At 35.3% G+C, this 20,260-nt stretch overlaps 2 protein-coding genes across 3 annotated transcripts in view; both read left to right on the forward strand.

Moving 5' to 3' along the window:
• Positions 1-20,260, forward strand: part of LOC136037995 (UDP-N-acetylglucosamine transporter-like) — a 446,903-nt gene that overhangs the window by 61,216 nt on the left and 365,427 nt on the right. The gene's annotated exons all lie outside the window — the stretch shown is intronic.
• On the forward strand, positions 455-16,190 carry LOC136037987 (metaxin-2-like). Its single transcript, XM_065720894.1, has 6 exons — positions 455-642; positions 3,909-3,985; positions 5,993-6,085; positions 10,021-10,185; positions 12,360-12,436; positions 15,956-16,190. Exons 1-6 carry the CDS (start codon positions 576-578, stop codon positions 16,122-16,124), a joined length of 648 nt encoding a protein of 215 aa, XP_065576966.1. The 5' UTR covers positions 455-575; the 3' UTR covers positions 16,125-16,190.

Here is a 20,260-nt window from a genome sequence, read left to right on the forward strand (position 1 = left end):
TAGGAGTAATATTTCGGATTTTAACTCTAAATGCTTTCAACCATTGCTCTCTGTAAATTCGTTTTTGAAAATTTATGTTAGAGTACCTACTATCTAATATTTAAAGAAAATTAGAAAATGTTAAGGGATCGCTTTCTGTGTCCCCCTCTCTATGCCACTGTGCTGCGGTTAGACTTGAAATAAATCAAAATTACATATGAAAACTGCGGCACCTGTCTTGAAATTTCGGGAAGTGGTGGCGTTTCTGTATCTCAGTGTGAAATCACATTGGGATTTCAAGTTTTACATTTTATGAGAACTAAGAATTGTGCTACGCATTTTGGGCATTATATAAATCGTTCATGAGCTTAAAGCAATTCAAAACTATGATGGAAGTTCCAAGTTCTTTTATCACAAATATAGGCTAAATGACAGGAGAAGTTGGAGAGAGTTTCTTACTCCCTCTTGATAATACAGTGTCCAATTTTTTTTAAGCCTCAGAACCTTGGCCCGAAGATGTAAGGCTATACCAGCCTTATGAAACAGAACAAATTTTGATCAACGATATTGCAGCAAGTTTAACTGTCAAAGCTTTCATGAAAATGTGTGGACTTCAGATACAAGTTGAGATGAGAGGCAATGCAGAAGACATGTCGCCAAATGGTAATTTTTTTTTTGTTATAAAATAAAATTGCCTTTATTTTGGCACAAGAACGTCGTGTACAGTGATTTTCAGTATGCTAAGTATTGACATGGGAAGGTAGTCTTTTACAAACAAAAATGACGAAGCTTGGGTGCTTTGCCAATTCCAGCTACTGTTTTATTGAAAACAAAATTCTTTGATCTTTTGAATGCGCATCTAAGAAAATCGCCATTGTAAATTTTTATTTGGGTGCGAATAGGAAAATATAATTTCATTTAAATATTTTTTTGTTGATCTCAGAATTGAGAAGAAAGGTGTCTGATTCTGATCTGAAACAGAAGTAAACCGTATATTTCCCCAACGGGAATATTTTTTTTTCATCATGCATCCCAATTTTCAGCTTCCGAAGTAACAATAAATATTGGGAATATATTTTTATTTTGTAGCTCTTTATTTTGTAGCTAAAAAAATTTATTTTGTAGCTCTTTTTCCATTCTTATGCTACGAAAGGAAATCCCGTCCGCGGGGTCTTATATTGGTATTAATGTAGATTTTCGGTGACTTCGCCAAACCAGGGCCGTAACTGCAAACAGTATTGCTGGTTGACCTTCAAGAGAGGACTCATTGAATACATTTTAGCCAAGTTAACGACAAATGAGAAAGGGTTAGTGTTTTTGGTCCATTTGTCTATAATCTCTGAAAAAGTGATTAATCTCTTGATTGGGATGTGTATCCCAATCCAGAAATAATAACCTGTGCCAGTTGTAGGTATAATTTCCTTTTCTATTTAGAGTCACTAAAAAGGACTCTTCGTCCTTTTTTCCTTGGCTAAAATAACAGAAAACGAAGAATAGAAAAATGTTGCCATGCTAAACTTAATAATAAAGAAAAATAATGGAATTAAAACTGTATGTCAACAACTACAACGAAGGTAGGCAGAACAAAGAGATTAGCTGAACATTTCATGCCATCGAGCTTCCATTACTGCCAGAGAAATCACCGCCATTCTAATGGGTACATGTGATGATAGAATAAATTTGAACAAACCCAGAAATCCCTACGAGGCACAGATGTTGAAAGGGAAGGGAGTAATGGCCTTCCTTGAAAAGAAGAAGACAATTGAAAAATGTATAAATTGGAGAATGAAAATTAATACCATATAAATCTTGACAAAATAAAACGCATGGTAGTAACCCCCCCCCCCTGGGATTTTCTGGTCGCGCTCATGCAACCAGCTCTCCCAAATTTTACTCTGTGGCTGGCAAAAAAGGAAACATAATCAAATGCATTCCCTTCCGACCACTCGCATTCAGTCTCAGGAACTTCTCTTCCTAACGATTCTTGACGTTGCTGGGCCATCAGCCCAATCTGAGCGTTATAGAAAGACAAATGTGTCTTTGTAGTCCCTTTGCAAGGCTTTATACCCAGGAATGGAAGGAAAAAAATTGTGGTAAATTCTGTATGTTTTAAGTTTCACATCATTATTCACTAAGTGTTTATGCTTGTTTCAATTTCATTTATTCATATGCAGCAATAAGGTCTATTTCAAGTTTGATTTGGTTATTTATGATGATTTCTGTTCATTTTAGGTTTCATTAATAACTTATTGTAATTTCTATTTGTCTTAAGCTCAACTTAGTTTTTCTTTTCAGTATTTTTGCTTAAGAACTAAAATGTTGGGATGACACAAATAGTTCTTTGGTTGATTCATGACGTCCCCCGATACATATGTATTGGACTTTTTAACAATTCTGAGCCATAGAGCTACCACCAAATTTTATCCGATGTTATTAGGGTTACAAGGGTGCCGAGGGATAAATAGGGGCAAGAGAAGGGGGGAAGTGTTTGCATTCTTTGCTCATTTTACCACCTCTAAGTGGAGCACTAAATTTTTTATTTCTTATGGATTGAGCCCCCTATCAAGTTTCTACAACCCCCCTTCTATTCCAAGGGGTCTAGGAATAAAAATAATGCATCGAAGAAATCAGTCAAAAGTACTGCACTGACACTTATAAAGATTTTTTTTACATTTTTTTTCTAACTTTACTCTGCTGATGACCACTTCTCAGAGCTATAAGTGATTAGGTGTTCCCCATCCTCAAAGGTTTGGGACAACACTACACTTACCCTGTAATATGAAATATCAGTTTAAAAGACAGATCGTGTTCGGAAATCAGGGTTTAGAAGAATTTAATTGCTGCAGAGGGTGTCCTTCAAGGTTTTAAATGCTCCTGGTCCTCCCAATTCCTGAATTATTGGTTACAAGAATCCTTTCGGTTAACCTGAAATAGACTTCGGTGCCTTCATAAAGTTTTTGATCAACTGCTATCAATAGCCTGCTATCCCCATAAATAATCGTACTTCCCATTTCTTCCTTAGTGCAGCTGCATCTCAGAGTGCCTTTGTCTTTCTCTTTCATCAGGGTGGCTGTAATATATGACTTGTCATTACAGGATTGAAAGCTGACCTTACAGAAGGAGTATAAGGAATTTAAATATGATTTTTTTTTCATTGCGAAGCTAATAAGTATTTTGATCAAGGTATAAGACGGCGAACCACTTAGAGGCTGGGGAATAATGAATATAATGAAGCTGAGAGGAAGTTAAACATTCACATGGAAGTTCGAATAAAGGAATAACTCCTGGACGATTGGTTTCTTGAATAAGATTTCTAGGTATATTGCAAGCTTCAGAAAGACGTTTTAAAATAGATGGGAAAGTGGTAATAAACATAGAGTTGGATTTTTCAAAGGCGCCAAACGAATGATAGTTTCTAGCCAACTCAGTTACAGTCAACTAGCCGACTTCATGATATTGACAAGCTCTCTGAGGGTTTAAGTCTGATCTGACTGATGGACTGAATAGGATCCGAATGTTATCATAAAAATGACGAAAGTAATCCGTAGAATGCTCAGGAAAAAGAGGGCCTAGTTTGAAGAGCCATGATAACATCAACGGTTAATTCAAGGATAACTAAATATACACATGCACATTATAAAGTGAATTCAGATCAAGCACCGACTAATTATTGGAAGTTTTTATTTTGTTGATAAGATAACCAATTCAATGATGATAACCAAGGGGGCTATCATAGAAAAATAACTACCTTCTTCCTTTGTTATAGTAGATCGACCATTTGTTTTGTCCCTTAAATGTTTTATGCGAGTCCCTAGTAAAAACCAAGGACCTCCTTGGCTCTTTATCTCACCCTCTCAAAATTTTTGGCGCATTTACCTAGGCTCTTCAATATTGCTTGGAGCTGCAAACATATTTTTTCTCTTTTTTAGGCAAACTTCCGTTTATTAAGTGTGGACAGTTTGTCATCGCAGATCTTGATCCAATAGTTTCGTTTGTGTTCTCTAAGGTACTCTATTTTATTCTTTTTTTGATGAATACTTGTCCAATAATTCTGGACTCAAACACTTTCAAACTAGTAAAACTCAATGTTACCTTATAAAGTCATAATTTTAAAATATGTATCTGAATTAAATTAAATTACTGCATCAAGGAAAATTGTAACTTTCTTATCATATCTCTACTCCCTTTATTAGCCAAACAAGTGTAATTAAAGATATTTCAACTTTTGGCATTGAAGTTTCAGGATCAATATTTCTGAACCGATATCGAACCGAAATTTGATTATTTGTTTTGTTCAAAAACTTCAAGTTGTTTACCACATTTGCCCTCGGGGTTACTATCACCCCCACAGCTCCAAAATTGACTTTATATTACTATGCTATGATAAGTCAGCCCCCAGAAACACGAAAAAGAAATAAAAATAAAATAACTTGTAAAAATAAATTCTGTAGGATATTTTACATCACATATTCAGTTTATATTTAATATTGTTTGAATACTCCCAAAATTTTTCTTTTCTTCATTATCTTTATTTGTCATACTTGCTTATCGGCTGCTGAATTTTGCACAAGGGGGAATTTTCCGGGGGGGAACGTGCCTAGCATCTTGATTAGGATCCATGTTGGTATTTAATGATTTATGCGTTTGATATTTACAAACCTAAGGCTAATATTGCAGTATATAAGTGCAAAATCATTATGTTCTATTAAAACTAAGAATATTGATTTCATAATTTACAAAAATCAGACTAGCTCCATTATTAAGTAATTTAATAAGTTGTTATTAACGACTGCTCTGCTTTAAGTCTATTCCTTTGGAAATTACTGGAAATTCAGTGAATCAAAAACGTACTATAGCCTTCTAGGATCTAAGCTTATTTTTAATAAGAATCTGTCGACATAAAATGGTTGTGATTTACTTAAAAAAAGCTATTTATGCTTTAAATCCGTTCTCTATTTTAATAGAAAACTACGTTTTCTTAATTCTTAAAATAATACTAGATAAAGTAAACGACTAAATAATGTTCAATCGTTTAAAATAAATAACATCGAGAAATTTGTACATTACTGAAACCTTCTTATAAAATTACTAAACGCTAAGTTACCCCCTCAATTAACTGACCCTCACAGACACGTACGCAGGATTTTTTTTTTTTGGGGGGGGGGCAAAACCTTCGAAACAGTAGATATAACGTATCACTTTTTTTTAATTAGTAACTGAATAAATGTAAGAAGCACGTGTATCAGAAAATACAGATTAACTTTAATCTGTAGAATTGTAGCGGATTGGGGGAAGAAGACTGAAGCCTCAAAAGTATGTTCTAGGCTCAGGTTATGTTCATAGCGATTTAGAACCAGTGATTAATCTATTATATCCCACTGAAAGGGAAATTAACAGTGCAATATGTGTGCTGTGGGGGGGGGGGGTAGTTCTTCTATTGCGAAAACGTCGATTTTAATGAAAAATGATAGTTTCCAAAAATTGATCCATTAAAAGCTGTACTTTATCCTGAAAAGGGGGGATAAACGCCCTAATATCAAGGATAATTCTATTTTGCTGTGGAAAGCAAACTCTCTTTACAATATAAATAACAGTACAATCGCTAATTACTTCAAAGAGGGTAAAAAGTTAGACAGAAAATGGGTTAATAATAGGGCAGTGACTTGACCGGATAATTGCATGCTGTAAAATTAAAAAAAAAGGCTTCACACATGTATCTAGATTCTTAATAAATGTCCTACTGTTGCCAGAAATCCCAAAAACCCATGGGGAAATTAAACATTTCACAAAATTTCGGGGGGGGGGGGCTGACGGCCCCCCCTGCGTACGTGGCAGGACCCCATATTGATGAAATGTTGCTGTATTGGATAGAATGTCCTCAGCCCCTCACCAGAGAATCAAAGACCAGGCAAGTAGGCTCCATCCTAGTTTTTTACTCGTATCTCCAATGACTGTTCTTCAATATTTAAGATCAATTATCCTCTGCCTAAATAAATGTATACATTTTTTTCAGGGAATCAGTCTTACAGATCATCTGGATGCTTCCCAGAAAGCTGATATGAGAGCCTATATGTCCCTAGTTAACAACATTCTTGGAAACGCCGAGGTCTGTCAAATATAAAATACTCTATTTAGAAGCAGTGGTGTTAATTCACAAAAAACTAGGGGGGGGGGTAGTCAAATCTAAGGGTGGGGGCCAATTTTGTCGATGAAAATATCCAAAGTATTCATTTTTTAATGAAAATATATCCTAAACAGGTGTTTTTTTAAATCTGGAGAGAAAGTATGTGCCAATCCGAACAGCCGCCCTAATTGACGCCGCTGTAAAGAAGAAGGGGATGATAAGAGTAAGACAGAAAGATCTTTTTTTTTGGCAAAGAATATTTATTTGAAAATTTTGCATTAAACAAATTAAAAATGAACATGTTTTTCAAAAGTGATAAATGAACCTCCATATCCAGATACTCTGATTAAGATGACAATGAGTCATGACGATGACCCTTGAGAGCAAAATTATCAAATTTGTAGAAAGCTGTTTCAATTTTTTTTTCTAATATTCCTATGGTTCTAATATTTTGACTTAAGAATACAATTTTGCTTTCATTTGATAGGTGACACTGAGCATTAGCTGCCTATCAGGTTATCCAATAGTTAGTTCCATTTCCAAAATAGTTTTTTTTCTTTTCAGCCTAAAATTTTTTCAGTAAGTTTGGATTGTTCTCTTAGAAAAAGTTGCAGCAATATCGTAACCGAACTTTGATGAAGTCGTCGATCTAAAATCCTTGAATCCGATGATAATACAGGTTACAACTTATGTCATCACAAATTGCATATTTCCTAGGGAACTAACACCTGAAAAAAATTGAGCTTTAAATTCTTTTAGATGCTGAGTTGGAACCAATCTGACCAAATCTCTTTTTTGTATTGCTTCCGACTTTAGTATAAACCCTTATGTTAAGTGTTAACTTTTTACGTTCAGAAGGATATATTCTAGAAAAAGACAATAATCAAAAATTATGTCTTGACAGACCAAGACGAAGTTTGTTCTTAAATGTATCTTGATGCTGGAGAATGAGCACAGTGTGATTGTATATGAACAGCAGCAAAAAGTCATAAACTCTCCATTAAAGATATTTGACACATATCAGTCTAGACCTCACTTCATGACTCCGCCTCTTCGCGTACGCGCAATTTTAACAAACTTTTCGCTATTGTTATATGAGCATGTCAGCATGCTCACTGTGCTTCGACTTCTTTGTTAAATTATGCCCATCGCACTCGTCGCGTACTTCATTTCACAACCCTAGACTTGTCTAAAGCATTTGACAGTGTTTGTCATACTCAAGCATGGACATCGTTATGCCAGAGAGGAGTAAATCGGTCGGTATTTCACTTGCTTCGTTTTTGGTACTCCCATTCTTACCTTCACCGTAAGTCATTTGATAATTCTTATTTTGGCCATATCCCTGTTCGTTGCGGAGTAAGACAAGGGGGAGTTCTTTCTCTGTGTAATTTTAATGCCTCTATTGAAGATGTTTTATCAAAAATATCGACTAAGTGCCAATTAGGACCATCTAGTATCTCATATCTGGCTTATGCAGATGACATTCTTCTGGTCAGTCAAACTGAGTCTGGTCTTGCCCGTTCAGTGAAGTTAGTTACTTCTACTCTCCGCGGTATCGGTCTGTAGCTAAATATTGACAAGTGCGAGTTTCTTGTTTTCAACGGTAATAATCTTTCAGAATCACTATACTGCGGTGGTTTTAGTATTCCTCGTGCTAAATCGTTTCGTTGGCTTGGCATAACAGTTTGCGATTCTATAATACTCTTCAATCTCGTGCTGTCAAAGATATTAGTGATAAGCTGAGGCTCGGTTACTCTAAGATTGTGACAAATCGTGGAAACTATAGGAGGAGAGTGCTAACTCGGCTTTATTCAAATTTTTGTGATCATTCTGTACTCTTCTGCACTAGTATTCGGCCACTTCTCTTGACCGGTGATCTAAAACGTATTCATGTCTGTTTAAAAAGTATTGTGTGACAGATATTACTGGTGTTGTCGAAAAATTATGTGCCAAGCTAGCTATTAAAGCGCCTTATAGGCTAGGATGTTTTCATCGCCTTTTCCGTCTTTTTTATGTATGTGATCAACTTTGTTTCTTGTTTTTCTTTTGCTGTTTTTCTTTTGTATTTACTCTTCTCAACCTCTGTTTTGCAAGGTGGGTGATAAATAAATTATTATTATTATATATGCTTATACTGTGAGCACGAGCGAATACCATCATTAACATTTTACCACCAAAAGATTGGTGCAATAAAATTGAATGCCAACAACCAGTTTTTGCTGCAAGAATTGACTAAAGCTTGAATATTTTTTTTAGTGCGCTGATATAGCCAGGTTTTGCCTCCTGGCTATATCAATTTTTTTTTTTTTTTTTTTTATTCAACAACAGTAATTAACTCCCAAGTCCGCATTTATTGCATTCCAAGTATATGTTAAAGTACCAGGGGTGGCATAGCAACTTCCCCCTCAAAGATGACCAGTTTGTAGAATAGCTTATAAAATCATATATTCTTGTCTTAGTGCTAAAGATTTGAATCATCTTTTCCTCGGCCGCTCCCCAATTATCTCTATTGAATAGATATGACTGTAAATGTCGCCTCTTACACATCTATGACAGTTATACAAATCTTAAAAGTCCAGGAAGGCCACTTCCTTACCCGAACTCCCTTTCTTTATATATTAACGCTACTACTTTTTGACGATTTTGCAGTCAATTTGTCCGCCTTAGAAAACCTATGTGATCTAATCAAAGAGGAACATCATATGATCCATTTGATTTCACAGATTGAAAAATTTATCAGACAGTTTGTGGTAACGAACTGCAAAATAAGAAGCAATAATAACAGCTAATAGTAAACAATACTAAAAAAAAAGGAATTTTTCTAACAATTAACAGATCAAAAGATTTGCCTTTTAATGCTGATTATAAATATATAAAGTTCATTAAGTTTTAATACCGGTGCTTTTTTTAAGTAAAAAAATCGAATTCGGCAACTATGCTGTGATAGAAATTAAAAAAAGAGAGAAAAAAATCTGGTGTTCTTTTTTTTCTTCTTCTTCGTCCTGCTACCCTTCATAAGCTAAGAGCCTGAGAAAATTTGTCTGATTTTCGACAAACGGGGAAAAACTCATATAACGTCGCTAAACACAACTTCATAAAAATTAAGTGATTCAAATTAGTTCCATCAAGCAATAATATAAATGTCCCTTTTAACCATTCGTCTCGTATAGACTACCTGAATTTGGAGGAACGAATGTGCCTCCGTGTGACATTACTTTCTTTTTGAATGAGAAGTTCAATATATAGTTTTTCGATACTTTTGAATTGATTGGCCATCTCAGAATTTTCAATGGATTGCAACTTGGTCCTCTTTAGAGTGAGATCATAGGTTGGTGCTATAAAATGGCAGAAAAGTCCACTTTTCCATGGTAAAATCATTGTCGTCCTCAAAATGAAACTAAAACTTTTATCATCCATTTGAATGAGTCCTCTCCCGGTTCTCTGAGACCTAAGTTGCATCTGATATGCTGGATCTAATAATGTGATTTTATTAAGATTACCGGCCTTTTTGGTGTTTTCCCATTTTTTGAAAATGAAGCAAATTTTCTCAGGTTCGTAGTTTTTGAACGCTAGCCGGATCCAGATGAATTGTGTATATTTGGAATCATCATAAAAGCCAATTCTTTTTATGTATCTATTGCTATCAAAATTTCCATGTTTAGTGTTTCGGTTACTATTGAATAGAGTCATTGCTTACTTACAGTTCGTTACCATGAACTGTTTGATATTAACATAATAGACGATTGTTTTTAAATCCCTTCTGAAGCTTTTCGGTTTGTAATTTTTGTGTAATAATGAACCGAATTGAAAGAACTAAATTGAAAATCACACAACAAACTTTCTGGGGCCCCCAAAGATGTGAACCTAGGATTTAGAAGCGTATCTTTCTTGTCTAATCTTTTCTTAATTTCTTACAGCTGTACGTTAGCTGGCTAGACAACTCTACCTTCACTGAAATCACTAAACCACGTTACGGATCTGTTTATCCCTGGCCATTGAAGCATGTTCTAACGTGGCAAAAGCAAAGGCAAATTAAAAAGCGTCTTACCGCCTTTGGATGGGCTCAAAAATCCCTGGATGAGGTATTTAAATAAATTTTGTTTGAGGATTACAAATAGTGCATTCCAGCTAAAGGCATAACGACAGTATTGATCATGATTCATCCTAACATAGGCCCTTTTGATTCATCTGATAAACAAATATCTGCGTAATAACGGTTCGTAAACACACTTTTATTAAACAAATTTCTCTTTCTTTGCAATGCACACAAAAGTCAACTGCTTTACAACTGCCGTCTTAAGAAAAAAATCTTTGTAAAAAAAAAGTAGGGTACGAAAACTATCTATATCTATTTTAATGATTGTTTTTATTATTTGACGCCAGTAGTGTCTGACTTATTCAAGGGGAGACCTGAGTCAGTATTTACCCGAAAAGATGGGAAAGTGAACTGAATTACCATGTCAAAACGCGTTGTAGCTATTCTATTAGAGAAAAAGGATGAGTATTATGACTTGCGTCCTCAGAAGGAGAAAACCGAGTTCATTTTCAAAATCAGAAATCTAAGAAAAACACAACATGAATGTTCTGTATTACGATATTACCCCTCCCCCAATATGAGGAATTGGACATTTACTCTGAAGATAAAAACAGAAGTGAAAAGCTTAAATATAATACTCAAACACTCCCCTTTATAATGCGTCATTCAGGTTTCTTCTTTCTACAATATGGTGGAAACGTCGTTACCTTAACCTTGATAAATATACGGCACTTATGAAAATGATAACGAGACATAATTTTTTTAAACAAAGGTTTTAATTTTCTTAAGGGATATCCTTGCACTGAATTCACATACTCAAATGGCATTACTTACTAGTTTATTGCTGCTGAACCGTTTTTAATCAGTTTAAGAAGTTCTGTATTTGAGTCCATATTAAAAAAAAACTTATTACTGAAGGTTGGACTTGAGAAATGGTGAAAATATTTGCATTCTTCTGATGACATATCTATGGCAAGTCCTCCTTGCTGTAATTCAATAAATAGTAAGTTGACGATGGTATTTCGTTGACACTAGGCTACTCTAATTTTGTAGAGCACTTCTCTTCAAAGAAAATTGTTAAATAAATATAATATTTTTCCTATTTTTGAAAACAGATTATCGTGGTAATAGGCATTTTAACCCTGATATTCCGTTAAACAGAGGCCTAACTAGAGCCTCCGAAGGAATTTCAACTCGTAATTGCTACTATGTTTGAAAGTCGAAATATGTTTGTGTAAACCTTAAAGTATTAAAATATCAAATTATAATGGTTTAAGATGAATTTGTTACTACAGAAATTTCCCTAAATCAAAACTTCCTTAAATCAAAATGTCCCTAAATTAAAATTAAATCGAAAATAAAATTGGTAGGCCCCTGAGACAGCACTTTAAACATTGGTTTTGGGGTCGTTTATAAGTTGTAACCGAATTTGACTCCAGATATTTTTAATTTACCGACTTTGACTCCGACTACTGAAACTTTAAACATAATTGCTTTGACTCCGAGCTGAAATACTTAGCAAGCCATCATATTTATTTCATATTTCTCAGAAACAATATTTCTTCAGTAATGTCTTCTTTCATAGATGCCCAGAGATCAGATTTAATTAACTTCGGTGCTGAGAAGAGTCTTCAACACTGACTTGAGTGGGAGGTAGAGCAGTGACAGTAGTAATTCCCACTGCAAAGGGTCTCACATAATTTCTGTTGCTCCGACTGTGACTCTAACGGCAAAAATTTACTAAAACTCCGACTCCACGACTCCAACTCCAAAGCGCTGCTTTAAATAAAAATTTTTAAATATATTCTCTTTTTGCAGCATGCTTACACTATCTATTATAGGCTCTAATTTTGGAGGAGAGAGGAACATGTCCACCAGATTTATTCCCAAATGCCTCTACGTGGATGGAGCCCATTGCTTCTAAAAACAAATCCATAAATACGCTCTTTTTTTGTAATATACTTTTTATAAATTAAGACAAATTCTAATCCGTTTGGAAATTTAGAATGTATGCTTTCCTTGTTGAGATACTTGATCGATACATTTATATATATTTTAATTAACTTACTGAGGATAGTAAGACTAGGAAAAATAGTATCGAATGTCAGTTTAATCTATGGCTATTTGTTTCTTTCTTTCTTTATTTAATTTTTCTTTAATTGTATTTTGGAATCATCCGCAGAATTTAGTTACTGGTTACTAGATTTTTTCTAATTGTAGGTTTACAACGAAGTTGATAATTGCTGTCATGCGCTCTCTGAACGACTCGGCAATAAAAAGTTTTTCTTTAATGACAGGTAATTATAGATTTATTAATTCTGATTTTTAAATATTATCCAATATGATGACGAAGACCAGTCGGCCGTTCCATCATACAAATTTTCAGATGTTAATGAAGAATTTTCTGAAGATAGAGTCAAAAGTAGATCTAAGTAAATATTTTGGTTGTATGACTTGAAATCCTTTGTCCGTAAGGACAGGGGTTCAAGTCCTGGTGTCACTGGTTATTTGGTTTGGAACGGGGGTAAGTGGCGTAACTCTGCAATCCTAGCTAGAGTTGACCCAGTTCTAAATGGGTTCCTGGAGAAATCTGGGGAAGGTAAATAGGAAGGGTGTGCGAAAGCTCAGGTAGGTTGGCCCCCAACCCCCCATTGTATTTTTTGGCTCAAGGGCCATGAAATGGAGATCAGCACCGCTGGTTTGGACTTTCGTGTCTTTTGTCTTTATTTTTATCCTTTTAAGCTCTTTATCCTTTTGCGACTAATAGCTGTATAAACACAAGGAAAGTATAAAAAAAAGTATTGAATTCTGATAGTTACTCAATATATTTTGATTCAGCTCTAAGCAATCGCATTTTTGAAGATCCGTGTCACTAGGTATTTTTTGAGGAAATTCAGTGGAAAAAAAACTGTCCGTGAAGCAACTAAAGTTATCTTAAATTCATAAAATAGTACATCGTTGAATAGAGACTTGGGTGAGTAAACACTTAACCATATGTACACAAGTTTAATATATCAGTAGCCAATCAAAATGATTCTTAATTCAAATTACATACAAACCTAGTGGCCAAAAAGTAAACACTGCAAAAAGGAATTATTCAAACCTTTAACAAAATTATATGTCATGAATCAATAACTTTTTTTTTTGTTAGGCTTCAGCAAACTTTATCAGTGCATCATTATTTGTACCAAAGAGTTTTGAGTGAGTTAGATTCTTGTTTGTTTCTTTGTTTAGTCTTTGCATTATATTTTGGTGAAGATGGTTGCTAGTCATATAGCCGAAATTTTCGCTTGAATTGTATTTTGATCACTGTCCTAAAAAAAATTCCTCATTAACTTCTTATATTTTGTCTGTCTTAATATTGTAGTTCATCAATGATTATGCCCCAGATATCACTGATTCCGTGGTCCGACCAATAATTACCTACCTTCCAGCTGTGACGTTATTTCTTGGCATTTTTCCAGCTATTGTTGTCGCTCTTATATATGTTGCTCATATATTTTGACACTTGCCGTCTCTTTGTCTGTGTCTGTCGTTGCCTATAGCTAACCTTATTTTAATTTCTATGTCAATGATTTAAAAAGTGAATACTCTAATTTTCTAAAAATTTCCTAGGACCTCCAAACAATTTGATCAGTTGCGAAATGTGACTGAAATAGTTCCTGACCCAATCTAATTTGATACTGTATATAATATAAAGCAATTTGCTATTTTAATTCATAATAAATCATGTTCTATTAGGAGGCTAGTGCTACCGGTAATAGGAACAAAGTAGCATATACCTGATTAATATGCTCGTAATTTGAGGTTCGAATTCTGAAATGAAAAGATGAAAATGCTTAACTTGAAACCACTTAAAATAAAGCAGAATATTTGAACTAAGGAGCTTGTCCATCATCTACCTACACCAAAATTTTGCATTAATTATTTTAACTAACTATCAAACAGTTCGTGTTAACGAACTGTAGTAAGGAGCGACCCGGCTCGATAGTAACCGAAACTCTAAAAAATGGAATTTTGTTACCAATAAGTTATATCAAAAGAATCACGTTTTAATGCTAATTTTAAATATATAATGTACATAAAGTTTAGTCTTACCCATCAAACGTTACGAGCCTGAGAAAATTTCCCTTATTTTGAAAATAGGGGGAAACACCCCCCAAAAGTAATACAATCTGAACGAAAATTACACCATCAGATTCAGGGTATCAGAAAACCCTGATGTAGAAGTTTCAAGCTCCTATCTACAAAATGTGGAATTTCGCATTTTGTGTCAGAAGACAGATGACGGATGCGTGTTTATTTGTTGTTTTTTTTTTTTTGTGTGTTTTTTTTCCAGGGGTTTTCGTATCGACTAAGTGGTCCTAGAAAGTCACGAGAGGACTCATTCTAACGGAAATTAAAGGTTCCAGTGCCCTTTTTAAGTGATCAAAAAATTGGAGGGCACCTACACCCCCTCTCACGCTCATTTTTTCCCAAAGTCACCGGATCGAAATTCTGAGATAGCCATTCTATTCACCATAGTCCAAATACCTAATAACTATGTCTTTGGGGACTACTTACTCCCCCACAGTCCCCGTGGGAGGGGCTGCAATTTTCAAACTTTGACCGTTCAAACTTTGACTGGGGGGGGGGGGTACGTGGGAGAATCTTTCCATGGAGGAATTTGCCATGGGAGGAGAGAATTTCAAAGAAGGGGGTGCAGGATTTTCTAGCTCTATTTAAAAAAACAATGAACAAATGCACATGAAAGGTTTTTTCAGCTGAAAGTAAGGAGCAGCATTACAACTGAAAACGAACAGAAACTAGCACGCATAAGAGGGATTCACCTCCTCGTAATACCTCGCTCTTTACGCTAAAGTATTTTTAGTAATTTCAACTATTTATTCTACAGCCTTTGTGATTCAGGGGTCATTCTTAGGGAATTGGGTCAAAATTTAAGCTTTAGTGTAAAGAGCGAGGCATTGGCGAGGGGGTGAACCCCTCATATCGTAATAAAAACATACGAATATAGAAGTTCGTTACGTAAGTTAATTCGTAAGTTACGTATATTTTTTACTAATGAAAATGTTCGTAAAAAATTAAAAGTTCTAGTTGCCTTTTTATGTAATCAAAAAATTGGAGGGCAGCTAGGCCTCCTCTCCGCTCCTTTTTTGCTCAAAATCTTCTGATTAAAACTATGAGAAAGGCCATTATGGAAAACAGACAAAAGCAAGGTACGGCCGGATCACCCAAAAGGAAAGACACCATCTTAAACTATTTAAATAAACGCTATGTCAGACTAGCCCATCACTCATTGGCACACACGGGTCTACAGGGGACAGAGTAAGACTTTATATTATATTTGGGGGGAGTGCATTTTAGGAAAATGGCAGTATGTATGCCATTATCTTACATTTTTGCAAGCGGTGTCTTTCGAACTAATCTCGGAGGAAACTTTCATGATCTCGTGTTCAGGGATAGCCCTTTAGTTGGTATATATTTTTTGAAATCTGAAATTGCTTCGTGAACCAAACTCAGTGATTGTTGTCTCATTAAGGTAGTGATTAGACCAATGCAAATGAAAGCCAGGTTCATTTTTGAAACCCATTCCCACCCTTGGAACAGGAGCTTTGGTTATGAAAAATTTTCCCCCTGCATATTCATGAAGCAAACTCTCCTATGATGCTCCTGTAGAAAAATGGTTGTTAGGGGGGAGGAGATTTTGAATTAAGGATGTGAGAGGAGAAAAGTATGAATCTTGTAAATCACTTGAATAGGAGCCACCTTTGAAGCATGGAATTCTTATAAATCTCTTCATTATTTTTTTCTTTTAGGCCAACGGAATTAGATGCTCTTGTTTTTGGCCATGTCTTCACCCTACTGACCACCTCAATGCCAGAAAATTCACTAGCTTCTATTGTGAGGTCACATTCTGGTTTGATTGCCCTCGTGAAAACTATTGAAGATAGATACTTCAAAGATCCCGAAGTCACGAGAACCTAAGGAAGTAACTTAAGTGTAACCGTCTTATAAATAGCTATTGTATGTTATATTTATGATATTCATCTAGATTTTTTTTTCATTTTAAGAACTGTTCAAAATATGTCAGGTATCTTCGAAGCCGTAATCAAAGACTAGTGCATGGTTTCTCAATTAAGGGTCCTGTGATTCACTTAGTAGAGGTTTTGAACTGGTCTCTGAACTTCCCGAGAAAGTCTTTTTTTTTCTTTTTTTTTCTTTAAAAAAAATTCGAAAAGAATTCGGTATTTTCTGCTGAATGGTTTATCTTCCGTTTGGAATGTATCCGATCTGTTTCAGAAAAATAAAACTTTAGGGCAGGATTTTATGTACATTTGATGGTTAATTAGTCTATTGTCTAAAGAGAAAGACTTGAAGGATGTCCTTGTCGAAATATTTCCTTTTTTTTGGTTTTCATAGTTTGCTACTGGTTGACAAAATCCTCGTTTTTTCTCATCTATTCGAATTTATTATTCATTTCTTATATCCCTTTTCTCTTTGTTTCATACGCCATGTGTAGCCAGTATGGTCTTAGAATGTACTGAAAAAAAAAGAGTAAAACCAACAATTAAAAAGAACAAAATTTCACGTTTCTCAAATTATGCAACTTGTATTTTTAAAACTGGTGCAAAAAGACTGATGATATTTCTTTTCGTTGTAAAATTGATTAAAACTAATCCTTGTTGACAACCCACAAAAAAACAAAACAAGAATGATGGTTTAGGTGCCTAAAGGTCATTAAATAGCAGCAGAAAACAACCGACTAACCTATTAGGCTCTCAATTGTATTTTTCCGACCATGATATCGATAATTATATTTAGAAATTAAATTATTAAACAGTAAAGGAAAAAAAGATATGCTGTTTTAGTTGTAGTCGGGAATTCGAAGCTAAGAAAGTTGTAAAATAACGATTAAGAACATTTTGTTTGATACACGAGTTCTGACTTCTGGAACTGATTGCTCTGAATATGGTGATTCCATTTAATTCTGATATTTTAAGGACTAGAGATTGCTTCATAGTTTAATGTGAGGTCAACATTAGGACTTGAGAATTCCTTTCAAGTAGATGGCACTGCATCTGCTTGCGTAATTTTGGTGTTATTTTAATTCAAGAATAATCATAGACAGCGCAATAGCGGTTTCTAAGTAAAGAGTGATGTTGGCACAATGTTTTTTATTGGGGGGGGGGGGAGGGGGGTTCGGTTTTAGACGAGGACACTTCGCATCGAATGAGTTGTCATACAAGTTTCGGAAAGGCATCATTCAATTGGAAATTGAAAGGGCTAGTGCCCTTTTTAATAGTCGAAAGAGTGATTGAAGGGCAACTAACCCATTTCCACACCCATCACTTCCCCAAACACATCCAATCAAAACTTTGAGATAGCCATTTTGTTCAACGTAGTTGAAAGATCCGGAAATTATGTCTTTGAGGATGACAACCCCCCTACAGCCCCCAGGGTAATGGTTGTAAGTTATGCCCTGGTATATATATAGAAAGGGTGATCGTATACTTTGGAGGGGCTCATTAGATTTTTAATAAGTAGTTCTAGTGCCCTTTTTAAGATTCAGAATGATCAGAGGGTAGACCCCCCCACCCTCTCTCTTACCTCCTATTTTCTCGAAATACATCTGATAGAAGTTCTGAAATGGCCGTTTGTTGTTTTAGGAACTTCATGCCTTCAATTGGCTCAAAATGACTATCATATCCATTTTGTTCCAACTTCATGAGAACTTCAATGCCTGAAATGTGATTGTTACCTTATTTGATTTTGATGAAATGGGTTTGTAGACGAAATTGGATATCCTCTTCCTATCGCCAAAGTTGTTTTTAGCCTATCTTGTGGACCTGTTAAGCTATTTCTACCTTTTTAAATTGTGTGAAAAGTTTACTTTGGACTTTCTCAGGCAATCTACAATCAATTGTCTTGGATTTTCCCCCCTCAAAAAGACTAGTCTTTGAACCTTATATTTGGACTATAATCAAACTTTGAGTAGCGAGCATTGGAGTTGCCCATTTTTATTGAATTATGTCTGATGTAGACAGCGATAGCGTACGATCGGTGGGTGACAGGACACGGGTTTACTCGCCCGTGCTAAATTTCATACCGACGAATTTCGAATATGGAATAGAAGATGAAGTGATAATTAATTGTGCCGTTGAATTTTTTGACGGATCAGTCATTTCTTCTGCTAAGGTGGAATTTTGGAACAAAGTTAACAATGATATCCAGCCACCAAAGCGTATTGGTGCTAAGGCAGCGTCGAATAATGTTAAGAATATTCTCGATTTGCTACGTAAGTGTGATAATGACGATTTAAATATTCCTTGCTGAGTCATTCGTGTACCTACTGAAGTCCCCTGGGTACCAGCGGTAGCATATTCCAGACTAGCTGTGGGCAGATGTTAAAAGCTATGTCTTCTAAAATGGTGTCTTACGAAACCAATTTCACATCCTTTTCGTCTCGCAACGATGAAAATCATGCCACTGTGATTATCTTTAATGTTTCCTGGGATCTGAGCAATCCTACGAAACGCAGACAAGTTCTGGAACAAGTTTGCGGTCATGAATTGATTATGTCGGTTAGACCTGTTGGTGACAAGATGATTGTGTCCATTGATAAAACTGCTGCCCCGGAATTCTGTGTCTCGGCCCAGTCTGTCCTATCCTACTCAATCGGGAAAATGAAAGCCAAAAAGTACTATCATTTAGTTAAAGGCATTGAAAGTGATTTTGAACTCGGTTTGTTTAAGGAGGTCCCTGGGATCACTGATGCTACTCGTCTTGGCAACTCGGATTCTGTTAAGCTCTGTTTTACGGATGCCAGGTCACTCGACCATGCATTGAAGGATGGTATTCGGATTGAGTATGAATCAATTTGAGTATCTCTTTTTCATGATCTTCCACGATGCTGTAACAAGTGCCGTTCACCCAACCACCTACTGGTGGCGTGCGAAAGTTCTTTCCCGAAATGCTCTCGATGTGCTAGTCCTCATGAGGCAACACGTGATTTGTCCTGTCAAATGTAGCCCAAATGCGCTAACTGTGATGAATCTCATGTTTCTTATAGCCTACGGTGCCCTATTTTACGTTATATTGTTAACAGCAGAAAGAAAACCCCAAACCTTAAATGAATGAATTAGACTATACAAGTACTATACAAGGTTTTACGTTTCTCACGAATTTATCACTGTACAATAATGTTGTTTTTAACTATTACGATGACCAAAATAATCTGCCCACCAACCTCTTAGCTAGCCCCGATAGCCCTTTAAACCAAATTAACTTTGAATATCTCGACGCTTTTGATTTTGTGAAAGATGTGAAACCTAAGCTAATTGAAGAGACCAAACTTAATTTAATTTGCTTTAACATCAGAAACATATGGGACAAGTGGGCTAATGTTAAAGATTTAATTTTAATTAATGATTACTGCCCTTTCAACGTAATTGGAATAACGGCGACATGGCTTTCGAAAATTGATGATACTAATGAATTTTCCCTCCCTGGCTTTCAAACTTATTGAAAATTAATCAAGTCCTCTGGCAGCATTTCTCTTTACATCCAGTCAAGTCTAAAATTCACCTGGCTATTAGATTGTGAATCCTTATTCTCGCAACCTATGAATAATAGATGCATTTATTCATTAATCGTAGACATAAGTGTAGACGAGAATTTTTTATTTTTTCATTATTTTATAAACCACCCTCATTTCCGACACATTTCTTTTGTAATCTGTTTGATGATTTTTCTGGTTTTATTAATTTACCACAAAAAAAGGCAATAGTTTTTGGGGACTTCAATTGTAATTTACTAAATGTTAGCAATAATAATGATTCTGATTCCTTCTTTAAAATATTTACCTCAAGTGGTCTTCTTCCCAAAATCCTTTTTCCTACTAGAATTGATCCTTTGAGGTCTACAGCTACTGAAATTGACAACATTTTTGTATCCAACCTGGGAACCCACCTATCCTGCAAAATAATATTTTCTGACCTGTTAGACCACTTTCCAATCTCTCTCTCCCTACCTTCCCTACCAGCTACTCAACCCTATAGAACTGAAAACCCTACGTCTAATAGAATATATAATACTGTGAATAAGAACCGGTTCACGGATCG

The sequence above is a fragment of the Artemia franciscana genome, chromosome 17, assembly GCF_032884065.1.
Source record: "Artemia franciscana chromosome 17, ASM3288406v1, whole genome shotgun sequence".
In the NCBI taxonomy this organism is placed as follows: domain Eukaryota; kingdom Metazoa; phylum Arthropoda; class Branchiopoda; order Anostraca; family Artemiidae; genus Artemia; species Artemia franciscana.